The sequence below is a fragment of the Epinephelus fuscoguttatus genome, linkage group LG20, assembly GCF_011397635.1.
Source record: "Epinephelus fuscoguttatus linkage group LG20, E.fuscoguttatus.final_Chr_v1".
Classification (NCBI taxonomy): Eukaryota; Metazoa; Chordata; class Actinopteri; order Perciformes; family Serranidae; genus Epinephelus; species Epinephelus fuscoguttatus.
The window spans coordinates 29,765,415-29,788,020 of record NC_064771.1 but is presented as its reverse complement, the minus strand read 5'-3'; the positions used below and the strand labels follow the sequence as shown (position 1 = coordinate 29,788,020).

Here is a 22,606-nt window from a genome sequence, read left to right as displayed (position 1 = left end):
CAACAATGGCGGCGTCCACAGGATCACAGGGAGCACGTTGTGTTTGGACCCAGGATAATAAAGAATATCCATGCCTTTACGATGTGTCGTCTCCAAGTTTGTTGACGTCACCCCATTATCTGGGGCTCTGTCGGCGAGGGCTCGGTAGAGAAGTCTTGTGCACACACAGGTTGTAACGCAGTTAGTTGATAGTCTCCGCGACACAAAATCAGGGTGAAAATTGTGTAATGTGAACTAGGCTTAAGACAGAGATGTACGGTATTTTGTGGTGGCGTGTCACTGCATCATGCCGGCAACGGGGCTAAAATTAGCGTGCCCACAGGGGTCACATATTTCCATCACTGGCAATTGGAGCCGATTGTTCCTGGAGCTGATACATACCCATGACTACTGCAGAGTTATTAGTGCTGGGTGTGGGTGCCGATTGACCCATTAAATAAAAAAGCCAGATGTTAGCAGGTGTTCATGGGTCTTCTGTGCAGTGGGATAGTAGCTTAACAGGCCAGTGGGCTAAGAGCGCATCCCATAATGCAATTTGCCTTCCCCATGTGTATTTCAGCGAATCATGATGCACAGAGCTCATGTTTCAGACTGATTCAATCAACTTGCCCGGCATAGACTCGCACTGGCCCCGGGCCATCGGTTATGATGAACTCTGATGCAATAGATTGATGCATGACTGGAAAAGACTGGATATTATGTGACTTACTGTTCTCAGAAACCTCCAGGATGTAGCGTATGAGGGGACTGTTGCCATCAAAAGGCTTGGCCCAGGCCAGGTCGATGGCTCTTTTTTCAGACGCACTCAGCGCAGCTGTGGGGTTCTCTGGGGCATGGGGCAGCTGCCTGCAGGGAACATCAAGACAACTTCGATAAATAAAAGAATCTCTCCCATCACAGCGAATCCTCCGCAGGGACAGAGCGTTACCGAGCATCGGACATTCTCTGAATGTCTCTCGCACAAATCCGAAGCAAAGCTGAATGTTTTATAACAGAGATGTCAGTGAGAGAGGTGATGAAATGTGGCAAGACACGACAGCAGAGATGGTTCCTTGTCAAGATGGACACACAGGCAAACAGGAGGAGATAGATATCACCGGGAGGGGGGAAATGGATTGAAAGGTATAAGGAGACAGATAGGAAGAAAATGCACAGACAAAGACATGAATAAATGAGGCCAAAGCTGGGGATCATTAATTCATTCAGCCATAAATTCAGATAAGCGCAGACAGATTGATCGATAAACCTTATAGCAATGAACAGATTCAGGAAGTTACAAAAGGCGGCCAGCCAACCAGACGGCTGATTGGGTGACAAAGAAAGAAACAAACAAACAATCAGTCCATCAGTTTGGCAAATAGAAAGTCAGATGTCTCATTCATATTCAATCTAACCTTCCTGCAGTGACACACTGTGTGTACAATAACAGGCAAAGTTTGGGAAGTAGAGTAGGTTGGAGATGACAAAAACTATACAGAGGTGTTTGTGTAAGTACGAGTGTGTAGTCTCACAGACAGCGAATGGCAGTGGAGGAGGGTGTCCCCTGGGGCTGAAAGTGTGTCGGGTGAGAATGAGGACAGGAGAGGTGAGGAGAAACAGGCGTCATTTAAGTGGAAATGAGTCAGAGGTGCCAATATGAACAGGCAGCATGGCGGGGAAAGGTCTGGTGGTGGAAGGCGTGCGTGTCTGGCTCTGGCACGTGTGTGAGTGCGCACATGTATGTGTGTGTCCGCGTGCTGCATCGACTTGCTTCAGAGAACATGTTCTTTCCTGTGTCTTTGCACTGGAGAATATGGGAGGAACAAGAGTGTGAGAGGAAAAAGGAAAAGGAGAAAATAGAAAAGACAGGCAAGTGATGACGGCTGCTGTGGTTACCTGACACGGAGGTGAGCGCTGCGGGAGTCGTTGCCGCCGACGGAGGTGACTCTGCACGTGTACGTTCCGATGTCGCCGGACCAGGTTTGGGAGATGTGGAGCGTGCCGTCTGCCTCCAGTCGCATGCGGGGGATGGACTGGACATTGATCACCGAGCCCTCTTTTTCCCAGACGTGCCTGGAATGAAAAGTCATCGGTCAGCTGGTCTGTTGTTGGTTTTGTCATTTACATCATCACCATCGTCATCATCCTCTACATCCTATCCCCTTCAACTGTATCAGCTGGTCAGTTTAAACACACTGAAAATGTTTATTTGCACTAAAATGATGCTGTGGTGTTATTCACATTTTTGCCCATTAGTCAAAAAAACATCCAGTATTACTCACCAACTGCGGTTTAGAGATTTGGGAAGTGTGGACTCAAGCAACAGCAACTTCAAACAGGGCAAAGAGGGCGAGCCTCCTAAAGTTTTCCAAAACTCTTTAAAGGTGTACCATGCAGAATTTGTCAGTACTGCTTCTAAACATAACAATCAAACTTCTTCCCTCCTCCCTACACTGCAAGCTAATATACTACTGTGGGGATGTTACATTTGTTCTAATGGGAAAGCTGATACTTTTGCAAGCTAACTAAGCTAACCACAAGCATCTACCTGCTAAGCAGAAAACAAGCCGAGTCAGTGCATACTTGCCAACCTTATGACCTAAAAAGTACGGAGAATTTCAGAACTAAAACAGGTGGTTGAGTTTCAGAGACTTTGTTTCCTGCATTCTGGTGACTTTTAAAGAATGAAAATAACAAAATAATAAGTACACTGCATCAGCATTTTTCTGTTAAATACACTGAATTTGGTTTATGCTCGAGGAGGGAGGGAAGCCACACTGTCCTTCCTAGTTCACACACTTCTGGGTCCTGGGTCCCTAATGCGGGAGTTATACTTCTGTGTCAAATCGACGCTAACGCAGAGCCTACGCCGTGGCCTGACGTGCACCTCCCCAGAAATGTAACAACACGTGAGCTTGTGAGCTGAAACCATTTCCCTTTCACAGATAAGAAACAATAAATTGTGAAGACAGCACTATAAGTCTTGTGTGTGATTTATCCTGGCTTCATATGAGCAGAGGAAATCTCCACTTGTCACTAGGCTAATTTATACAATGTAAAATGCCATAGGCTTGTGCTAATAACGTTAGCATGTTATATTTGTTTGGAAAACGTGTTTAGTATAAGACAGTTGTTTTGTTAGTGAACCTTGTGAGTTGTAATGGAGCCAAATTATGTAACGTTATCTTTGTTAAATGTTGCTGTTGTTCCTGGCTTCATATGAGTAGAGGAAAAGTCCGCTAGCTGCTAGGCTAATTTATACAATGTCAAATGCCATGGGCTTGTGCTAATAATGTTAGCATGTTGTATTTGTGGGGACAATGTGTCCAGATAAAGACAAGTGTTTGTCTGTGAATGCTGCGAGTTATAGTGAAGCTGATTTGTGTACTTGTGTTTGAAATTGTCTTTATTAAGCCATGTTTAATGTGTGTTTAATGTGTGTTTTGAATCAACTAAACTTTACAGGACTTCTCAGAAACCACGCCCCCAAATAGTGTTTTGGAGGTGTAACTGTAGAGTGACACAGACACAACACTGCACAAGTATAAATGCTCACCCCTAAAACCCTTGTTAGAGCGTACACATTTGTAACGTGGTCAGAATTGAGTGTCCACTAGAAGGCCGACCTGACTCATGTGGGCCTGACAGGCACCTCTCTCTGGCTCCAGAGGGTTGAGAAGGAGGGAAAGAGGGAAAAGTGCCAGCAGGGAGGGAACAGTACACTATCAGAGTTGTAGAGCTTATACACGTTAGACAGTTGAATAATGGACAGAAATAACTACAGTGTAAGTGGTGTGTTCCAACTAAATGTGGTGTGAGTTTTAGAAGAAGCTTGAAACTGAACAAACAAGTATTCTCTGTGGCTGCCACAAAATGAGACACAACTGCATGAAATTAGCTCAAAATGCGCGATGGAATAACAGTGTATGTTGAAGCACATGAAAAGCGTGAACAAACCCATCAAAAACAGTTTCTACCAGATTTCCAGCACCCGGCTTGCATCACTTAGCTACCGCCTGCTGAGACGTGAACTATGATGTACACATGCATGTCAGCTTCAGATGGTGGGTTAACTCTTTTTGACAGTAAAGCAATGAATAATCTGAGGTTTGGCTCGCCTTTTATTCCACCACAATCCGAGAAGAATATGTTATTAGCAAAGTATTTCATCTTTCTCCTCTCTGTCTCTTCAAACCCGCCATCAGAGCTGCCCTGCATGCATATCATAGCGACTGACGGCTGCATATCAAACGCCGAATTCACACTCATCAAAACTGCACAGCTCAAATGTGGCGTCAGATGTAGCCTTCCCTTCTGAGCAGAAAGGGACAGAATGGTCTATTGATCGCTGCGGATGTCGGCTCCAAGCTTGGAGTTCAGTGAACGTCTGTGTGTTGCATGCTGGAGATGTTTGAGAACAACTGTCTTCTCATGACACACAGGCACAACAGTGGCAGACAAAGGCTTTTCTCATGCGTAGGTGTTTGCTTTTATACAAACTGAACGTCTAGATCATAAGTAGACGTTCACGCTTTCTGTGTTTTAAGAGTCCTTACATTGCAGTGCATGCATATATATGTTTGTGTGCATTCGATGGCATGCTTAGCATTCCTGGGAGGGAGCTGGAGGATAGCAGCCGCACAGAATAAGATAGACAGAGTTAAATAATAAATACTTTGTGCTCAGGGTAGCAAATGACTAATTAACAAACCAAAGGTGTAGACAACAGTACAGCAAGTCATAACTAATGATGAAGCATCTTCACTAACAGATCTGTAGGCTGTAATGGCTCAACAACTGTGCTTTATTGCTTTGACGTGTAGAGGATAATACATAGAAAGGTGTCCAGATGCGCAAATGGATTTCGCATCCATGGACTGATCCATCCAGACTACTGTAACTCTCATTCCACCTGCCTGAGTGAGACACCCCTGAATCTCTTGCAAGTGGACCAGAATGTAGCTGCAAGGCTTTAAAACAGGTCCTTTTTTCGTGTGACATCTATCAAATGTGACTCCCTATCAAATTCAGAATCCAATTTAAGATTTGTCTGCATGGTCAGGCACCCGCAGGCTTGTTGATCAGGGTTTGTTGGTTGAACCTCGCTCCCGGCTCAAAAAAAAAACCCAAACAAACAAACAACCAAAGGATAGTGTGGGCTTTGAGGTTGTGGCTCCATCACTTTGAAACTCATTCTCTCTTGGACTTTTGATCTGTGGACATTGTGGACTCCCTTACAGGACAAGTCTGGCAGTATTTTATATTTTTTATTGTTGTCAAATCATCTTATGAAAAGATCAAAACCCAACAATGAATGTATGCTACTAACAAGTATTGCCTGTGTAGTCAGAGCCTTTATTCCTCTGCTGTGGAGCGCCACCAAAAACAGCTAAGAACACATCAATGAGACACAATGGGTGGCGGGTCGATTCCATACACACCTTCCTGTGGCCCTAAATATTCACTGTTGCAGGAAAATAACTTAGCCATGAAAAATACCAACAGAAGGTACACTATGGAGGACCTTCCTATAAAGCGATGTACAGACTCGCACAGAAGAAAAGTAAGTGAAGTAAGTGAGGTCATCCAGGTGAGGTGAGGACACTATGTGGGGTTTGCTAACTTTCCCTTTTTCCTTTCTTGCCTGTGTGTCCTCGTGTATCAGTCTGTGTCCCCTCTCTAAATTCGCAGATTTTTGCAGGTCAGTGAACACAGCACAGAAAGACTTCTTCATCCTTTTTTTCTCAGCAGCAGTTTGAGAGGTTTTGAGTCACAGGGTGGAACACGGATTAGTCGATCCGACCAGGACTGAACTGATCAGATAGATGGATGGATGAAAGGACCAGCAATTAAAGTTTAAGTTTCACTTTCACTGCGCCTGACGTTCTGCTGCTCCGTCTGTGCCCAGAAAGCGTGGTGCAATAAATAAACAGTAATAAACATTCCAGCTCCAAAATAGAAAATCAAAATGTGACGGCAGATGTTTTAATGGTGGTAGGCTGCCACAAATAAATCAAAGTGAAACCCTGGACTTTCTAAAAAGGTAGCAGTGCCAGACCATAAGCAACAGGCATCCAAGAGAAAGCCATGAAAATCAAGGACTCCTGGGTTGACTTTCACGTCACGTCCATAGTATACCTTTAATAATTGAGAGACAGAGTAACACATTGCTCGTTTTGGTCTTTTCATCTGCTGACACAAAGAAAAATCAAAAATAGTGCCAGACTTATCCTACCGAAAAGCAGCTCTAAAAATAATAGACATAGTCCAGAATGATGCCAACTACTGGTTTTTGGACTTTCTATTTGAAGCCTCAAGGCCATTACCATCTTGGATTTGGGAAGCCAGAAGTAACCACAATTGAATGAGGGGTGGTGCTATGGAAGAGTGAGGGGAGGATCTGACTCACAACTGTGGTGACACCTAAACCCTTCATTGTGCATAGCTTCAATAAAATCTAAGTGGGTGAGTTACATAAAAATTCACCCCCCATACAGTTGTCATGGATGTCGAAACCCCAAGTGTTTTTTGTTCCAGGTTGTAAACATATTTATTTCTTCTGTAAAGTGGAGCATTTCAACATGGGGGTCTACGTGAAAGGACTAGGTTTAGGAGCCAGCCTCAAGTGGACATTCAAGGAACTGCAGTTTTTGGCACTTCCGCATCGGCTTCCTTTTTTCAGCCCCAGAGGTTGAAGCTTGTTCAGGACCTACCAACTGTAACGTCTCTTTGTTTCTTTCATGTGGTCTATACTTTCCTCTATTGCTGTCCTCTTTTATTGTAAAGCACTTTAAATGGTAAATGTTACATGTACTTCACTTCTATTGCATCACTCTGAGCACTTTTACACTACATGTCACATTTACCCATTCACACTTCTTAGTAACCATTCACACGCTCTCACACACCGCTGAAACAGACATCAGGAGCAATTTGGGGTTCAGTATTTTGCCCAAGGATACTTAGACATGTGAACTGGAGGAGCCAAAGATCAAACCGCTGATCTTCCAATTGGTAGACAACCTACTCTACCTCTGAGTCACAGACACTCCATCTTTTCTAGCAAAGTGCCATGTCGGTGAAGATTCTCAGTCATCCAGGTCACGGAAATCTTAAGTGCTATATCGTAGGCAACTGGACTTGCTTGACTTGCTTGAAGATGTTTCGCCTCTCATTCAAGAGGCTTCTTCAGTTCTAACGGACTGGTGCGTAGTCATCATGTGTGTTGTTAGGGTTAGATGGGTCCAGGCGTGAATGGGTGTGAAGTCGTCTGGGGAAGGATCCCAAGACTGCACTGTAGGTGGGTGATAAGTGGTGTCGTAGGCCCACCTCGTCTGTTTAACGATGATTGTTCCAGTTGGCTTCTTTCACACCTTTTTCAAACCATCCGTCTTCTCTGGCCAAGTTGTGAACATTGCTGACCTCAAAAGAAAGTCCCTTTCCCTTGAGATGTATAACGAAGAAGCTTCTTGGATGAGAACCGAAATGTCATAAAGAAACTCAAACAAGTCCAGTTGCCTACGATATAACACTTAAGATTAGCAAAGTGCCATACGGCTCTATATGAATATAGCAACCCCTATGTTAGTGAATGTATCCTTACCTGACGGTTACACTGGGGTCATGTGTGACTCCACAGGTCATAATGGCTTTAGTCCCTTTGATAACACTCTGGTCCTGTGGGGGTGTGGTAATTCGTGTGCGAGCTGTGGAGACAAAAAGAAGATGGAGGGAGACAGAAATGAGGAAACTAAGTAAGGGACAACAGCCTGCAGAATGTCCTCCTGAGAAGAAGTCTGCTAGAAAAACAACGTGACAAACACATTTCAGAAAACTCATTTCAGTTGAAATGACATGCTGCTATTTTGTTTCTTGATGGCTTCTTGCAGAAAACACCTCGATGATGACTCCGAACTTGCACAGAAGAGCACTTTTGTATCTGAAGGAATTGAGTGCAGCTTTATTATTATACACCATGACCTCTTTTCACAACCTCTGCTAAACACATATGACTCTCAATAAAACTCCACCACTGTTAGCTTCCTGTTTTCTGCCACATGGGATTGATTGGGAAGGTTTGCTTGGGCACTGACAACACACAACATCAGGCATGTGTGTTTTTAAAAGGATATGAAAGGTCTTGTGCGTTCGACCCTGTACACTCACCCCAGACCACGAGGTCAGCGGATGCCTCGTCGATGCCTCTGGAGTTGCTCGCCATGCAAGTGTAGGTCCCGGCATCTGAGATGTGTGAGGGGGAGATTAGCAGGCTACCTGACTCGAGCAGGGTGAACCTGGGCAGCTGGACCGAACCGCTGGCCAACACACGCTCACCTTAGGTGTACAGAGGTAGAAGCGAAGGAAACAGGTGAGGAAAGAGGCACATAAATAGACAGAAAAAGAGAAAATGAGGCTTTCAGGGCCAGATTAGAAAAGGAGGGGGATAGTGAAGAGAAACAAGGACGGTATTTTCCTGATCTTCTATTGAGATCCAAACATGGAATCCAATCAGGCTTTATTTGTTAAGCCACGGCAGAATACAGTCCCACGTGTAAAAGATAACAGACATCATAATCCCTAGGAGTGTATGCATGCATGTGTGTAACAGAGACCTTTCTGCCAGGTGATAGCCGGTCTCGGGGCTCCAGAGGTCTCGCAGTGCAGAATGACTGACATGCCGTCGATCACAGTGCTGTCTGAGGGTCCGGCTGTGATGTTCGGGGCAATGCCTGAGGGGAGACAATTGCACACACGCAGAATAAAGAGAGAGCTCAGTACAGTGGAGAGGAGAAGGTAAGAGGGTTATAGAGGTGAGAGAATAAATGTCAGTGGCAAAACCCCTCTTCAAACGTATTTCCTGTAAGCGCCAGCCTGCTGCATCTCAGCGTTTAGTCGGCGCTTTGTGCCACTAATTCTTCACGGATTGACACAGCCACGACTGTCTGCTGCCCGTCTATTTTTTGCACCCACAGCGATAGCGGATAAAGGAGGAGGAGGAGGAGGAGGAAGGAAAATGACTGAGGGAGGAGCACAGAAAGAGAGGGCAATATGTAGATAACTAAAATCACTATTTGTGACATGCAATAAATCAAAGCTTTTACAGAATGACAGAAACTGTATCACTCCCGAGAGGTTTGTCGTGGCAGCAGTGTTGATGGAAGGACACGGGGAAAAGGACAGGAGGAGAAGTGGGGACATGAATGTGTAGAGGGAACGGGAGATGATAAGATGAGATCTGGAGGGAAGAGAGAGATGAGGAGGAGAGAGTGTCAGTGAGAGAAAGAGACAGACAGGGGTGGAGGGGTGAGGCTGAAAACACACTGCCGGCATATGACGTGTGTCATTCTGCAGCATGTCAACAGAAGACCACACACATTTTACCTCCTTCACCTCTGCATGACCTTAAAATCATGAGTAGACACTTACTGCTTTAACGTGATTTCTAACCCAGTCTCCAGAGCTGTGGCTTCCTAGGCAGAATCTTCTTTGCCATTGTCTTTATAATGATGGAACTGTGGGTCCTATAGCTTCGGATATATCTCCACCTCAACAACTAGTCTCTCCTCATCCGTTCTCTGACACACACGAGAGACAGCAACAGCAAGAGGTGAGGAGAGGAGCCGAACTGCCACGGGAGCAGAGAAGAAGAGCTGCTATGAGAGCCGGAGTGTACAAGCGGAGAGCGAGCGGGGGAAAAATGTGTTTTTTCAGGGGCGGTGAGGCTGGAAATAGGACAGTGGTGTGAAGTGTCGTGGGGCGGCACATCCACGAGCGCAGGCTCATGCCTTGCTACTGGTGTGGGGGTTGTACAACATACGTAGAAAATAACAGGGGCAACTGTTTTGACGCAAGCTGTTCGGCGGTGGCGTGTTCTGGCCTTGTGTTACTGAGAGAGAATATCATGAATCTGATAAAGTGGTGCAGCGTGGAGTGAAGGCAGCAGGAACTGAGGCCACATGAAGAAAATCAAATGCCAGTACTCGCCAAACAGACGCACAGCGAGGGTAAAATAACCAGGGATTTGTCGAAATCTAGCAGTGGCACATCGCAGAGTCCTGCACGGGTCCAGTTTTACAAACCTACCCCCAAGGTTCACTACCAGAACCGAACTGTTCCCTGTAATTACCTCCAAGTCAAATTCTGACTCGCCCTGACCCCCATTAATGTCAGTCCCAGAGCCAGACCTGTGATTAAACACAAGGTTTTGCTGTTACGCTGTTTTGTGTGATGCACTGCTCCATTCAGATGTCCAAAGCACTCGCTCAGTCAGCTCCCACTTGTTGATGTAATACAAAGTGACACAAAGATTACCAATTTTATGGTAATCATCTATCTACATATCGAGAGTAAGTGCTGTGTTACCATCAGTCAGCTGCATCCTCAAGTCTGAAAGGAAGTTTTGTCCAAAGACCTCTTTTCCTAGTGTTCGACTAGGAAAATTCATTTGCATTCGTCAACTAGTCGCCTTCATTAATATAGGCCTATATTTTATCTCCAAGTGCACGTCACACACTGAGCGAGCCGCCTGTTAATGACGCTGTGGGCTAATGGGCATGTAGCTACTTCCATGTTTCAGATGATACGTCATGTTTGTAGTCGACCAATGAAGATGAGTTTACATATCACCTTGGGTTCGTCCTGTACCTTCTCAAAATGATCCCACACTTTGGATTTCCTGCCCGACATGTTATTAACTAGCCTGTGGAATAACCGCAGGTACCAGCCCTGGAAATTAGGGGCCATACACATGCTGCGTCTTTAACCGCCTGGAAAACGCAATGTCGGGCTCTTGGCGCTCTTTATAAGTGTGTAGGCCTATTGTCTGTGGGACAGATGTAAAGACTGAATATTTACAGAAGAAGGGAAAGATATCTGTTGGTTTGTAACCTGACATGAATTCCCTCATGGTCCAGTCATATAAGTTTGGATCTATTTTGACAAGGCGTAGCTCCTAATAGAGTTTTATGTTTGTTTGTTTTTTGTTTCTTTGACTAAGTGACCAATAAAATCTTAGCGGCTAATGACCTTTCTGGTCGACTAACGTTTGGTTGACTATTAGGTAGGGGTGTAATGATACATTGATCCACATCGATACATCAATTCATTGATTAATGATCCGATTACATCAATGCAAAATGAAAACATGGATCCATATCGTCATCTTAAAGATACATCTTTATTTTGAAATCCACTTAAACACGAGAAATGTGAGACTTTAGTGAACAGGGTTATTTTTATTATTTTTTGTTACAGAAGAATACTGTTTTTCATTTAAATGCCTGGTACCTGGAAGAGCTCAGAAATAAAATGGTCAAATCATATTCTAGTTGTTTTTGTGAGTTGATGTAAATGATTGTGTTAGATGGGCATATGATATCAGGTCATATCGATCGCAGGCTCCTGAATTGAATCAAATCAAAATCGTATCGTGACAGACTTTGTGATATCGGCAAACATCGTATCGTCATCCAAACAAATCGATATAATATCGTATCGTGATGAAGCTGGTGATTTACACCCCTACTATTAGGAGGCAGCCCTAGTCTGACACAGTTTTTGGACCAGGTAGAAGCCGCTGTGCGTCCACATGGCCAGCTTTGGCACCTTTGAATATGTCTGTTCTCACCTGCTGCTGCTTTCATAGGTTACCTTACTTAGGTTGACTTTTACGATGACTTTTAGTTTATAGAACAAAGTCCAAGTAATGTCGGGAAAACAGTTTTCAGTAACTCACAGACTGCAAATAAAGTTTTATATTTCTGGAAAAATTAATTAGACATGTTCTTGCAGAACAAACATGAACAAGTCCTGCACACATTTTCTCCAAGATATGTTCAGTTAATTAGTGCTGCTTGATTGGCTCTGAATCTCATCTCTGTCAATACTGTCACCTGACTACAACACCTCAATTACATTATGAAAACACTGCTGTGCTGCTGTCACAGTCCTGTCAGATTAAAAATATCTCCATTGTGTAACATTTCTGTTAGAAACAAGAGAAGGAGGTGTCAGTAAGTGTAAGTGTATTTCTCTTGTAAGAAAAATTCTTTGTGATTTTTCTACATTTTGACCAAAATATGGAGCAACCAGCTTTCATTCAGATTTTAAGTCCCCAGTTTATTGTTTGTTGAATCACAGTAGTTTATATAGCAGCACGTGAGGTCCTTGAGAGATGAGTAGATGTTCTATTGTTGCCATATATGAGCAGTTTCAGGTACGTTTGTAGATTTGTTTGTTTGTTGCTGCTGTGTTTTTGATGACCTCCACATAACTGCTGTTTGGCTACAAACTCTGTGGACCATGAACGATTGTAAGAACTCCATCTGATAATAGTTGAGATATTTCTGTCTAGAACTAGAAAAGTGCTCTCAATAACGTGCAGATGTGTCTGAGGGCATGTGGACTAGGAAACAGGGAGTGCGGCGCAGGCTGTGTGTCCAGTGTGTATGCATGACAGTGGTGAAATAAACCGGCTCCCTAAAGCCCAGTTCAGACCACTGATTCCTGACAAGACTAAACCATTTTAGAACGTTACAGAGGAAAGCTGCAGCGGTGTGAACTGGCCGTCTGAGCTCAACTCAAACCGGCTGATGGTGTCACCTGCAACTCAAATCGCCTGGTTTTAGAACATAAGGCACGTCACCTGTTTCAACAGCCAATCAGCCTGTTGTGAAGTCTGCTGGTCAAGACAACATGACCGCAGACGGCGTGTTTACTTGCTGCAGCAGGTGCTCCGGTGTTGGACGGTGTGTCTCTGGTGCTGCTCGCTGTATGTGCTTATGCCCCACACACACATTCTCACTGACTAACCAATTTAGTACTGCTTACCTATATTATTGTGTGGCATATTTATTATGAATACAGTCCATCTGATGCTTGTTATATGTTTTCCAACGTTTCATCACTACTACAAATACAACTGTAGCCAGTATCTCACTATCACTATCCTCATTCATGTTTTTAGAAGCTACAAATTATATTCAGCCACAAAATAAACCTGAAAAGCTGCAAATCAGAACAGAAGTACAGAGAGTTGTTGCATAGAGATGATACACCGTCTCACCTAGTTGCACTGGTGTGAACTGGCGTGTTTTTAAAACGTTGCAGAATGACACATTGCAAGTAGTTGCCTGTTTCAACTTGTCTTGTTGCAGATCTTTGGTCTGAACTGGGCTTTACAGTCAAGATGGTGACGAAGATAACAAAATTGGGGATTTCTTGATATTGTCATAACTTTGAAGGGTCATACCATATCATTTCATACCATTTCATACCTGATATGGTATGAAATTAACCTCCAGATGCTCCTGTTCAAAAAGAGACCAAACTTTTCTATGGATGTCAGTCATTTTTGGGCCATGCCACAGGCTAAAATATGGCCTGCAACAGACCTCATATAAAGCTTGTTTTTTGCCTGTTTTTAGCCTTTTGCTGTGTGATTTTGTTGATAATTTTTGGCCCCTATCTGCTGCTCAAGAAGAGTGAGGAGTAAGCAGTCGGTGACAGTATAAAAAAGAGCGGTCAATGAAATATATATATGCTTTTTTTTTTTTAAATTTCAAGTCGCCACAACCACCAGCTGTCCTTGAGCATACAGTCATAAATGGTCACACAAAATATTAGGCTGATGGGTCCAGTAATTTGTGAGATTAGCTACTGACAGACAAATACACACACACACGCGTGAGATAATAAGGGGTTGACAAAAAAACTGGTAGTGCCACTGCTGGAGCCAAAACCATGTCTAAAGACTAACATTTTTCTTGACCTCTTTGTGGAGAAAAAAATGTTGTGGTTTTCCCGAATTCTGATGAAAAATGACGTTTGTGTTATCTTCTGTCAATTAACTTGCAGTAATTTTGGAAGCAGAAATTGCGGGAGTTGACAGAATTCCATTTAAAGCACAAAATTGCTGCTGCTCTTGTCCCTACTTACAGGTTGGAATTGCTTTCCATTTTTAAAAAGCAATTACACGTGGTCTTTTCTGAATCTGACAAGGGGCTTGAGAGAGCTGTGTAACGATTTAACACTATTCTGCGGGGGAAAAAAAAGGTTCATTCTGAGCTTTAACAAAACACATTGTACTTTAATAGCAGTAATTATCTGTAAAACAATTTCCTAAAGAGCTGCTGGAGCACTCACTGGTAACAGCCAGGTATGTGTTGGTCTGAACTTCTCCTGCCAAATTTCTGGCAAAGCACTGGAACATCCCGGTGTCGTCGGGCAGAAGGCCGTTGACCTGAAGGCTGCCTCCCACCAGCACCCTGTACCTGGGCATCTTCACTGGGTTGATGGGCAAAGCATCCTTGTACCACACAATGTCTGGCTGGGGCACTCCTGCAGAGGCAGAGTGTGGGTGGGGTTAACAGACATGTTTCAGTCTAACATTAAAGAAATAAAATATCTCCAATGATAGTTAATCCTTTGAGCATTCTGACAGGAATTACTAATTAAGCTTTGACATTCTTGTACTAAAACGCACACATATTCGTAAACACTGCTGACCTCGTGCCTGACAGGGAATGTCCACCACCTTCTCCATCTCAGCCGTGATGTGTTTCTCAGGCTCCTTGATAAACTGCGGAGGTTCTGAGGGACGAAGTGAAAAGAAAAGATGACATACTGATAAAATAAGAAGCAAAACTGCAAACCTGCAACTGTAATCATCCCGAGTACCTCAGTGACACTGTGTGAGATCTTTAAAAAATAACTGACAGCACCTATAATTGATGGATAGAGGATAAAGAGATAAAGCCACCTCATCCCCCAGATGACCTCATTCTCTGTTGCAAATTTGTGAAGAAAATGTTTTTCTCGCATGCCTCCGCGAATGAAGAATCCAAAAATGGTTCAGAAGTGAGCATAGCTAAGTTTCACTTTTAGTTCAGTTCCCCATTGGAAAGGGCGTCTGGGAAGTTCTTGAGATACAAATGGATAAATGAGACTTTCACACCTGCCCTGTTTGGTTTGGTTCAGTCGAACTCAACTTCGTTTGCCCCCTAAGTGTGGTTCGTTTGGGCAGGTGTGAACACAGCAATCACACTCAGGTGTGCACCAAAATGCGACCCCCTTTTTATTTAAATTCAGTGAGAATTTTCTCCATTTTTGGATCCAGGAAGTGATTCTTTAAATACATTTTTGCTTTGAAAGTATTGCTAATGGTGCAGACTACTAATAGAGCAGGTAAAAAATAATGTCATCTTACAGTAGTCTGATTCAGAAATCAGTAATTGGTATACCCTCACGGTTTTTAATGCATCTCTCAAACTGATGGGGGGAGGAAAGGCTCAGTTGGCTACATCAAGGGAAAAGTTCACCACACCTAGTCCTTTGAATCACATCACAACCTTGAAAACATCAAAGTGTTTCAGTGGGATGGAATGAGAGTGACTCAAGCAATGCTATTAAACAGTTTCTTGAGGCCAACCATTAGCTTCCTCCCTTTTTAAATCAATAACACTTTAGCCTCACCGCCTCATGACTTCACAGCCATAACTTTGCCACTAGTAGTCTTTATATCATTTTCATACCAGCTCTTTTGTTTGAACTCGCAAACCTAAATGCTGCATTTACTCTCAAACATTAGCTGATGTATGTAGCTCAATGGAAATAGAATGTCTTTTATTTGGGTTGCCATATGAAAGCACATACACCGATTATGCCTTATGACTAATCACATCATTTTCTCTTTACCTTGTGCATCATAAAAAGGTCTGAAAAAGAAATCATGGTGAAATTCACAGACAAAAAGAAAGAGAGTGAGAACACTTATTGAAAATGTGCTCCAAATCCTGAAATACTAAAAATATCCAAACATATTATACAAAAAGGCAAAAGCACAAACATTGAGATAAGTGCTGCAAATACCAAAACACAAACAAAACACGAGAGCAAAGAATGATGAACCTATTTTGACTTAGCAGCGGCAAAGATACCGAAGCTTTCCCATCACAGCTCATTTGGATGTGGATTTCCTTAATGTTTGTGCTTTCACTCTCGTATGTGTTTCTGTCCTCAGGGTCCACTGTAACAATACAACTCGCAATGCAGTGTCTAATTAAACCTGCATGGACGCGGTGATAGGTAGACATTCACATCAGGGCCTGGGAATGGTGTTTGAGTTTGTGTAAATACTGAAGAACCAAAGTGGCAACAGTTGTAATGGGAAGATACTGTCACCTGCAAATGTGCATGTTTAAGGCAGGATGTCAACGGTCCTGCTGCAGGTGCTCAGGAATAATAACTGGGGACAGACAAGAGCACATTTCAGCTTATAATTCTTACCCAGTACGTGCAGATAAGCACCAGCACTGACTGAGGGCACACTGCTGCTGCGGAGAATGGCCTCGCACTCGTAGAAGCCGGCGTCGCTCACCACGGGACTGAGAATGGTCAGCCTGCGGTTGAAGTCGCTCAGACCGCTGGTCACCAACACGCCGTTCTTACGCCACGATATGCTCAGCTTGATGAGAGGCCTGCAGGGTGAAAAGTTTCAGATACGTTCAGATCTCGGAGAGAATTTATCTTTTTCCGTGGTTTATGATAAATGATTGTGGTTCTGCAACATTGGTCCGATGTGACACATATCCATCAATCTGTTTAATCTGCTGGAGCACTGCGTGGTGAAATCTGAAAAATATCTGTGTATGGGTGGAGATGATGCCAAGTGTTATCAATTCAGACTGACTATTTCATGAATCAAGGGATGTCATTAGTGGAGGAGTCGACTTTGATTCTGCATCTTCCAAAGATACAAGAGCACTTGTGTCTCCAAACACAAGAGAAATTATAATGGAATGGTTGTGCAAAAAAATATAAAAATAAATAAAAATAAAAATCCTAGAGCATTTGAAAAAAACAACATCTACGTGTTAAAGGGATAGTGCACCCAAAAATGAAAATTCAGCCATTATCTACTCACCCATATGCCGAGGGAGGCTCAGGTTAAGTTTTAGAGTCCTCACAACACTTGTGGAGATCCAAGGGGAGAGGGGGTAGCAACACAACTCCACCTAATGGAGGCTGACGGCGCCCCAGATTCAAACGTCCAAAAAACACATAATTGAAACTAAAAAATATCTCCATACTGCTCGTCTGTAGTGATCCAAGTGTCCTGAAGCCCCGACATAAAAAAAAAACGCGCTCACGTTTGCGCTCTTGCACGCAAGACCAGCGAAAGCACGTGAACAAACATGAACGTGGTGCCCATGTCTCACGGTCTTGCGCAAGCGCACAAATGTGAGCGCGGTGCACCGAGAGGCAGTCAGAGCGACAGGCTACAATGAGGCTAAAAACAGAGTTCAAATGACGTTTTTCCAAAAAACTTTTTATGTCGAATCTGGGGCGCTGTAAGCATCCATTAGGTGGAGTTGTGTTGCTACCCCCTCTCCCCTTGGATCTCCGCAAGTGATGTGAGTACTCTAAAACTTCACCTGAGCCTCCCTCGGTAAATGGGTGAGTAGATAATGGCTGAAGTTTCATTTTTGGGTGCACTATCCCTTTAAGGAGTATTTGTAAGGTGTATTTTATTCTTGTTAGAGCACAATGGGCACCAAGAATGTTTGTATGAATTATCACCCTTTGTGACTGTCGAACTTCTTCTTCTTCTTGTACAAATTTGGAACAAACACACTGCCGTCAAAAGTTTTCAGCTTTCCTTCAGTGTTAACTATTTTAACAGAAGTAAAAACAGTGTGATTCAGACATCAAATGTTTTATTTCCATGTGGAAAAGTCTGGCCCTAAAAAAGAAGAATTTAATGATTTAAACTTCCATTTAGCCGACGTCCTCACAGTGCTGAATGACAGAGGAGAATACTGTTGGATTTTACCCCCCAAATGTCTTTCAATTTTTTTATGTTGTTTTTTTCCAGTCAATGAAAGCGTCATTATTATTGACCCACAACGGTGCAATTGGGCTCTTAATATTTAGTGTCTGTTTTTATTTGGTCCCTCTGCAGTTGACACAGTGGTTAGACCGAAAAGGTTTAAACAGTGATTCATCAGTCCATAGTATGTTCAGCTGATATTCAGTGCTAACCTGAATCCTATCCTTCTATTTCTGTACATTTTCAAGCATTGTACTCACAGCAACTAATTCATTCATTTCATTTTTTTTTATTAAACAAAAAATAAATGATGTAATCATGTGTGTATGTCTCTTTTCAGTAAAGGGTTACTTATCATACTCTATTTAGGTTTAACTGTGAAAAAGTCCTCAACAAAACTGGAAGTTTCAGAGCAAGCGCGGCAACGTAACCATAGAAACTCACCACAGCTGAACTCTGAATGGCGTCCGTCTGCCTGACCCACACCTACTGACTGCGTGCACTAGGGATGTGCCATATAATCTTGTTCATGATAATTCATATCATGATATGCGAAATATTTTGACTTGTTGACATATTGACGTCATAACATTACCCACGGCAACAACAGGCATGGCTGAAAACAAAATTATAACCGACTCTGCAGTGGTTCCAAAAAGAGGAGCAGCTTCAGTAGTGTGGAATAAACTGTGGCGTCCTGAATGTTTTATGAACAGCCCCGGACTTCTCAGACTCTTTTAGTGACTTACTGCTCAGAGGGAACTCCTTCAGCGGCTCCTCTGGCAGCAGCACAGCGTTGGTGTCATAACCCTTTGGTAATGTAAACCTATGTGACGCTCATAGTTCGACAAAAACCTCCATGTATGTGAATGTGTGATAGTTGTGGTATCATAACAGCCTGTCACAGGTTACAGCGTGATGATTAGAGGAGAAATGGCAGAGCATAAAGGTCCAGGTGGGAGAAAAAAAAAACCAACTCAATCATTTAGGATTTTACTAAAAGAAGGAAATCACCTGTTGATTTATATATATAGATCCCAGGGGGCATTTTTTGTATTTGGGAGCTGTTTAAATGTGTAATTTGTGGTAGATTTTATTTTGTTGAACTATTAATATTGTATACAGAAGTAGTTACTGAGTTACTGTTGTTGTTCACAAACTAAAGAAATGAGAGATCGTTTTTGTTTTTACTGAATATTTGAGGCAAATTGTAAAACTATATCACTTATTTTATTTCAAGTCTATGTTCTTAAATTATCAATAATTTTTTTTTTTTTTACTAATTTGTTGTTAGAATTGAAAGAAAAGTAAAAGCTCAGTAAAAGCTCTCTGATCCTGAGCTATTTAATTATACCTGAGTTAAATAATTAATTATAATTTAATTATAATCTCTGAACAAAACTTTGGTCAGAATATAGGACAGCGTTTTGGATTTGTTTGAATTTCAAGGACTTTTTAAACACTTTTAAAAAGGGGCTGTATTCAGGGTATTCCAGTATTTGACTTGTTATTCCTTTCAAAACTCAAGCAATCTAAGCACCTTGTGTGACCTCAGGAAGTCTGAATAATAGCTATAGTGACACATAACCTGTTAATTCCAGCTGGTTCTAAGCATTATTGTGCACTGAGACAGGAACCTGTTCCTCTTTAAATCTGCACACATTTCAATGCTAAGCTTCTAGTTTCTTTTACCAATGACTGGTGATTCCTTCTTTTCTTGTTGAACCGTAGCTTAGAGGGATCTTTGTCTCTTCGTGCCCTTTCAGTTGTCAGCCTACTTGAACCAATGCACAGCATTTAGTTCTCCATCTACAAAACATTCCTCTTTTTATTTGGCAACCCTTCATACAAATCTATTTGGAATGAGGACTTTCTTCAACCTAAAAGCATCAAAGACAGTTCAGAGATATTGAATAGTCCTCTCAGCTATCTGACTGGACCCAATCAAGCTTTTGTGAAAGGAAGTTCCAGACTTTTAAACAGCAGTTTACCTTTAATGTATACACAGGAGGTTAAAGGGTAATTTCACCCAAATTACAAAAATACATATCTTCTCACTTTCTACTAGTTGTATCCAATGCTAAATGCAGTTTTGGTTTTATTTGCCCAGGTGTTGAGGCATCATCAAAAAAGGAGAATTTCCAGATTCATTGTTCCTGTTGCTCTGGATATTTTACAGCAAATGCTGTGATGTTTTAACTGAAATAAAGAAAAGAAAAAAAATGGAAAAAAAGGAAGAAAAAAAGAAAAAAAACATGAACTACCAAAAAAAGAAAAAAAAAAATTCTTTCTATAATCATTGGTCCTGTTCAACCACATTATTTGAAAAAAAAAAAGAAAAAACTGAAAAAATATTTTTAGCGGAAAAAGAAAAATAAGAAAAATTAAAAAGGACACATTTTGAGGAAAAAAATGAACTACTAAAAAAAGAAAAGAAACACAATTTTAAAAAAAAGGGGAAAAAATGTGAGGAAAATACCACCCTGAAAAAAAAAAAATCACTTTCTTTACAGAAAATTGTGAAAATAAAAAGGAAATATTTTGAGAAAAAAAAATGAAAAAGGAAAAGAAAAACATAAAAAAGAAAAAAAATGTGGGGAAAAAATATTTTTTTTAAAAAAAAATCACTTTCTTCACCAAAAATTGTGAAAAACAGTTTTCATTTGAACAAAGGAAAAGAAAAAGAAAACGAACAAAAAACACGCAAGTACTGAAAAAAAGAAAAGAAAAGAAAAGAAAAAAAAACCCCTGAAAAATGTTAAAAACTTGAAAAATCTCTTATTGTTCATGCTGCTTTGGATAATTCACAGAAAACGCTGAAAACTGTGTTTATTTGAGAAACACTTTTACTGGAAGAAGAAAGAAGAAAAGAAAAGAAGAAGAAAAAACATTTAAAAAAAGGAAAAAAAAAGTCTAGAAAGAAACAAAACAAAACAAACAAAACCAGAAAAATCTCTTTTCAGAATCACTGTTCCCGTTGTTCTGGATAATTCACAGAAAATGCTGAAAAACAGCTTTTTACTGAAAATAAATAAATAATAATTCAATAAAATAAAAGTTAATAGAGCCCCTTGCAAATCTCCCATTTTGAATTGTCCTCAATAATTTAATAATCTGATATCGTGACCCTGCAGCTGCAGCACATTTACCTGGCGTTGGCAACACACTCCATCGTGACCTCTGAGGTGCCTGTGACCACACTGGTGTTCCTGGGAGGGATGATGATTGTTGGGGCGATGGGGTCTGCTGGACCACCTACATCTAGACAGACAGACAGACGGACACATACACACACACACACCAACACAAACACACACATACATGGAGAGGTTAAGCAGAGAGCAATTACCTTGATGGATACATATGACTAGATATATTTGTTAGAGACAGAATGTGGTGAGCCCTCTGGATGTTGGTGTCCTATACATTTCATTTCCAGCCCGTGCACTCTGCGGGCCCTCATTGACGTGACATGTTGAAACTGACCAATGCACACAGTGTATCTGAGTTGTGGCAGAGAGACGGGCCGAATAGGACGAGACAGTGCACTGACTGTGTATAATAAGATGTCTGCTGGAGAACCAGAAACAGGGATAGAAAAATACTGCCTGACAAACACAAAGCTGAAGGGGTGAAACGGCTGCTGTGCATGTGTGTGTGTGTGTGTGTGTGTGTGTGTGTGTGTGTGTGTGTGTGTGCGTGCGCATATACACACATTTTCATATGTGTATGAAACTCTGCATGTACAAACTAGTTTATGTCTGTTTGATTGTGTGTGTGTGTGTGTGTGGGTGTGAGTGTGTGTGTGTGTGTGTGTGTGTGTGTGTGTATGTGTGAAAGTGTGTGTGAGCATCACAGACAGACAGCCCATGGCAGTGAGAGCACAGTGTGTGCGTGTGCTGCTTGAGATGTGTCATGTCTGTGATAAACTCACACTGATCCGTCAATCCCATCATGCCCTGGGAGTGCGCTTGTGGCTGCACATGTCAGATGTAGCTACAGGGGCTGTCATGACTCAATCTTACCAATCTTGGGTCATTAGATGCTGTGTACAGGCCACACACACACACACACACACACACACACACACACACACCTTGACAACACCGAGGTTCGACTGCTAGTCACCAGAAAAACCCTGCTGCAAATTTAAATTGGACAAAGCAAAGTTCTTAAAGTCACAGTGAAACTAAAGTTAGAGTGTCTAGTTCCAGTGCTGTGACATATTTGATTACAATTGGTTTGTAATGTCTAAACAGTCTTTTAGGGCTGTTCCCCAATAAAATTTCCAAGTTGACCAACAGTCATCGTTTAGGGCCGTTAGTCGACTAGTCGCCTGCCTGTTTACGATATTAATTTAATTATTAAATGATATATTTTGGGCGGGGCAACACAATGGTTTGAGTTGAAGGTGTGAGAAAGAATAGTATCAGTAACATTGTTGACACTGTGCTACATTACAGAGAAACACAAACCATACTAATGAACCTTCATTAATATAGGCCTATATTTTATCTACAAGTGCACGTCACACACTGAGCGAGCCACCTGTTAATGACGCTGTGGGCTAATGGGCATGTAGCTACTTCCATGTTTCAGATGATACGTCATGTTTGTAGTCGACCAATGAAGATGAGTTTACATATCACCTTGGGTTCGTCCTTCACCTTCTCAAAATGATCCCACACTTTGGATTTCCTGCCTGACATGTTATTAACTAGCCTGTGGAATAACTGCAGGTACCAGCCCTGGAAATTAACCTGACTCCTGTCTGACTGTTGAGCGTGGACACTTCCTGTG

At 42.1% G+C, this 22,606-nt stretch overlaps 2 protein-coding genes across 3 annotated transcripts in view; one reads left to right on the top strand and one right to left on the bottom strand.

The window, feature by feature from the left end:
• The window catches only part of rpl38 (ribosomal protein L38), a 1,062,689-nt gene that overhangs the window by 370,266 nt on the left and 669,817 nt on the right, over positions 1-22,606 (top strand). The window lies entirely within an intron of this gene.
• The window catches only part of sdk2b (sidekick cell adhesion molecule 2b), a 452,414-nt gene that overhangs the window by 72,175 nt on the left and 357,633 nt on the right, over positions 1-22,606 (bottom strand). For both annotated transcript variants that reach the window (XM_049563134.1, XM_049563135.1), the window contains exons 6-14: positions 20,956-21,067; positions 16,264-16,454; positions 14,485-14,568; positions 14,122-14,316; positions 8,592-8,708; positions 8,146-8,313; positions 7,583-7,685; positions 1,876-2,052; positions 710-846 (exon numbers count right to left, since the gene is read on the bottom strand). In XM_049563134.1, coding sequence (XP_049419091.1) covers positions 710-846; positions 1,876-2,052; positions 7,583-7,685; positions 8,146-8,313; positions 8,592-8,708; positions 14,122-14,316; positions 14,485-14,568; positions 16,264-16,454; positions 20,956-21,067 — 1,284 coding nt within the window. The remainder of the gene's footprint in view (positions 1-709; positions 847-1,875; positions 2,053-7,582; positions 7,686-8,145; positions 8,314-8,591; positions 8,709-14,121; positions 14,317-14,484; positions 14,569-16,263; positions 16,455-20,955; positions 21,068-22,606) is intronic.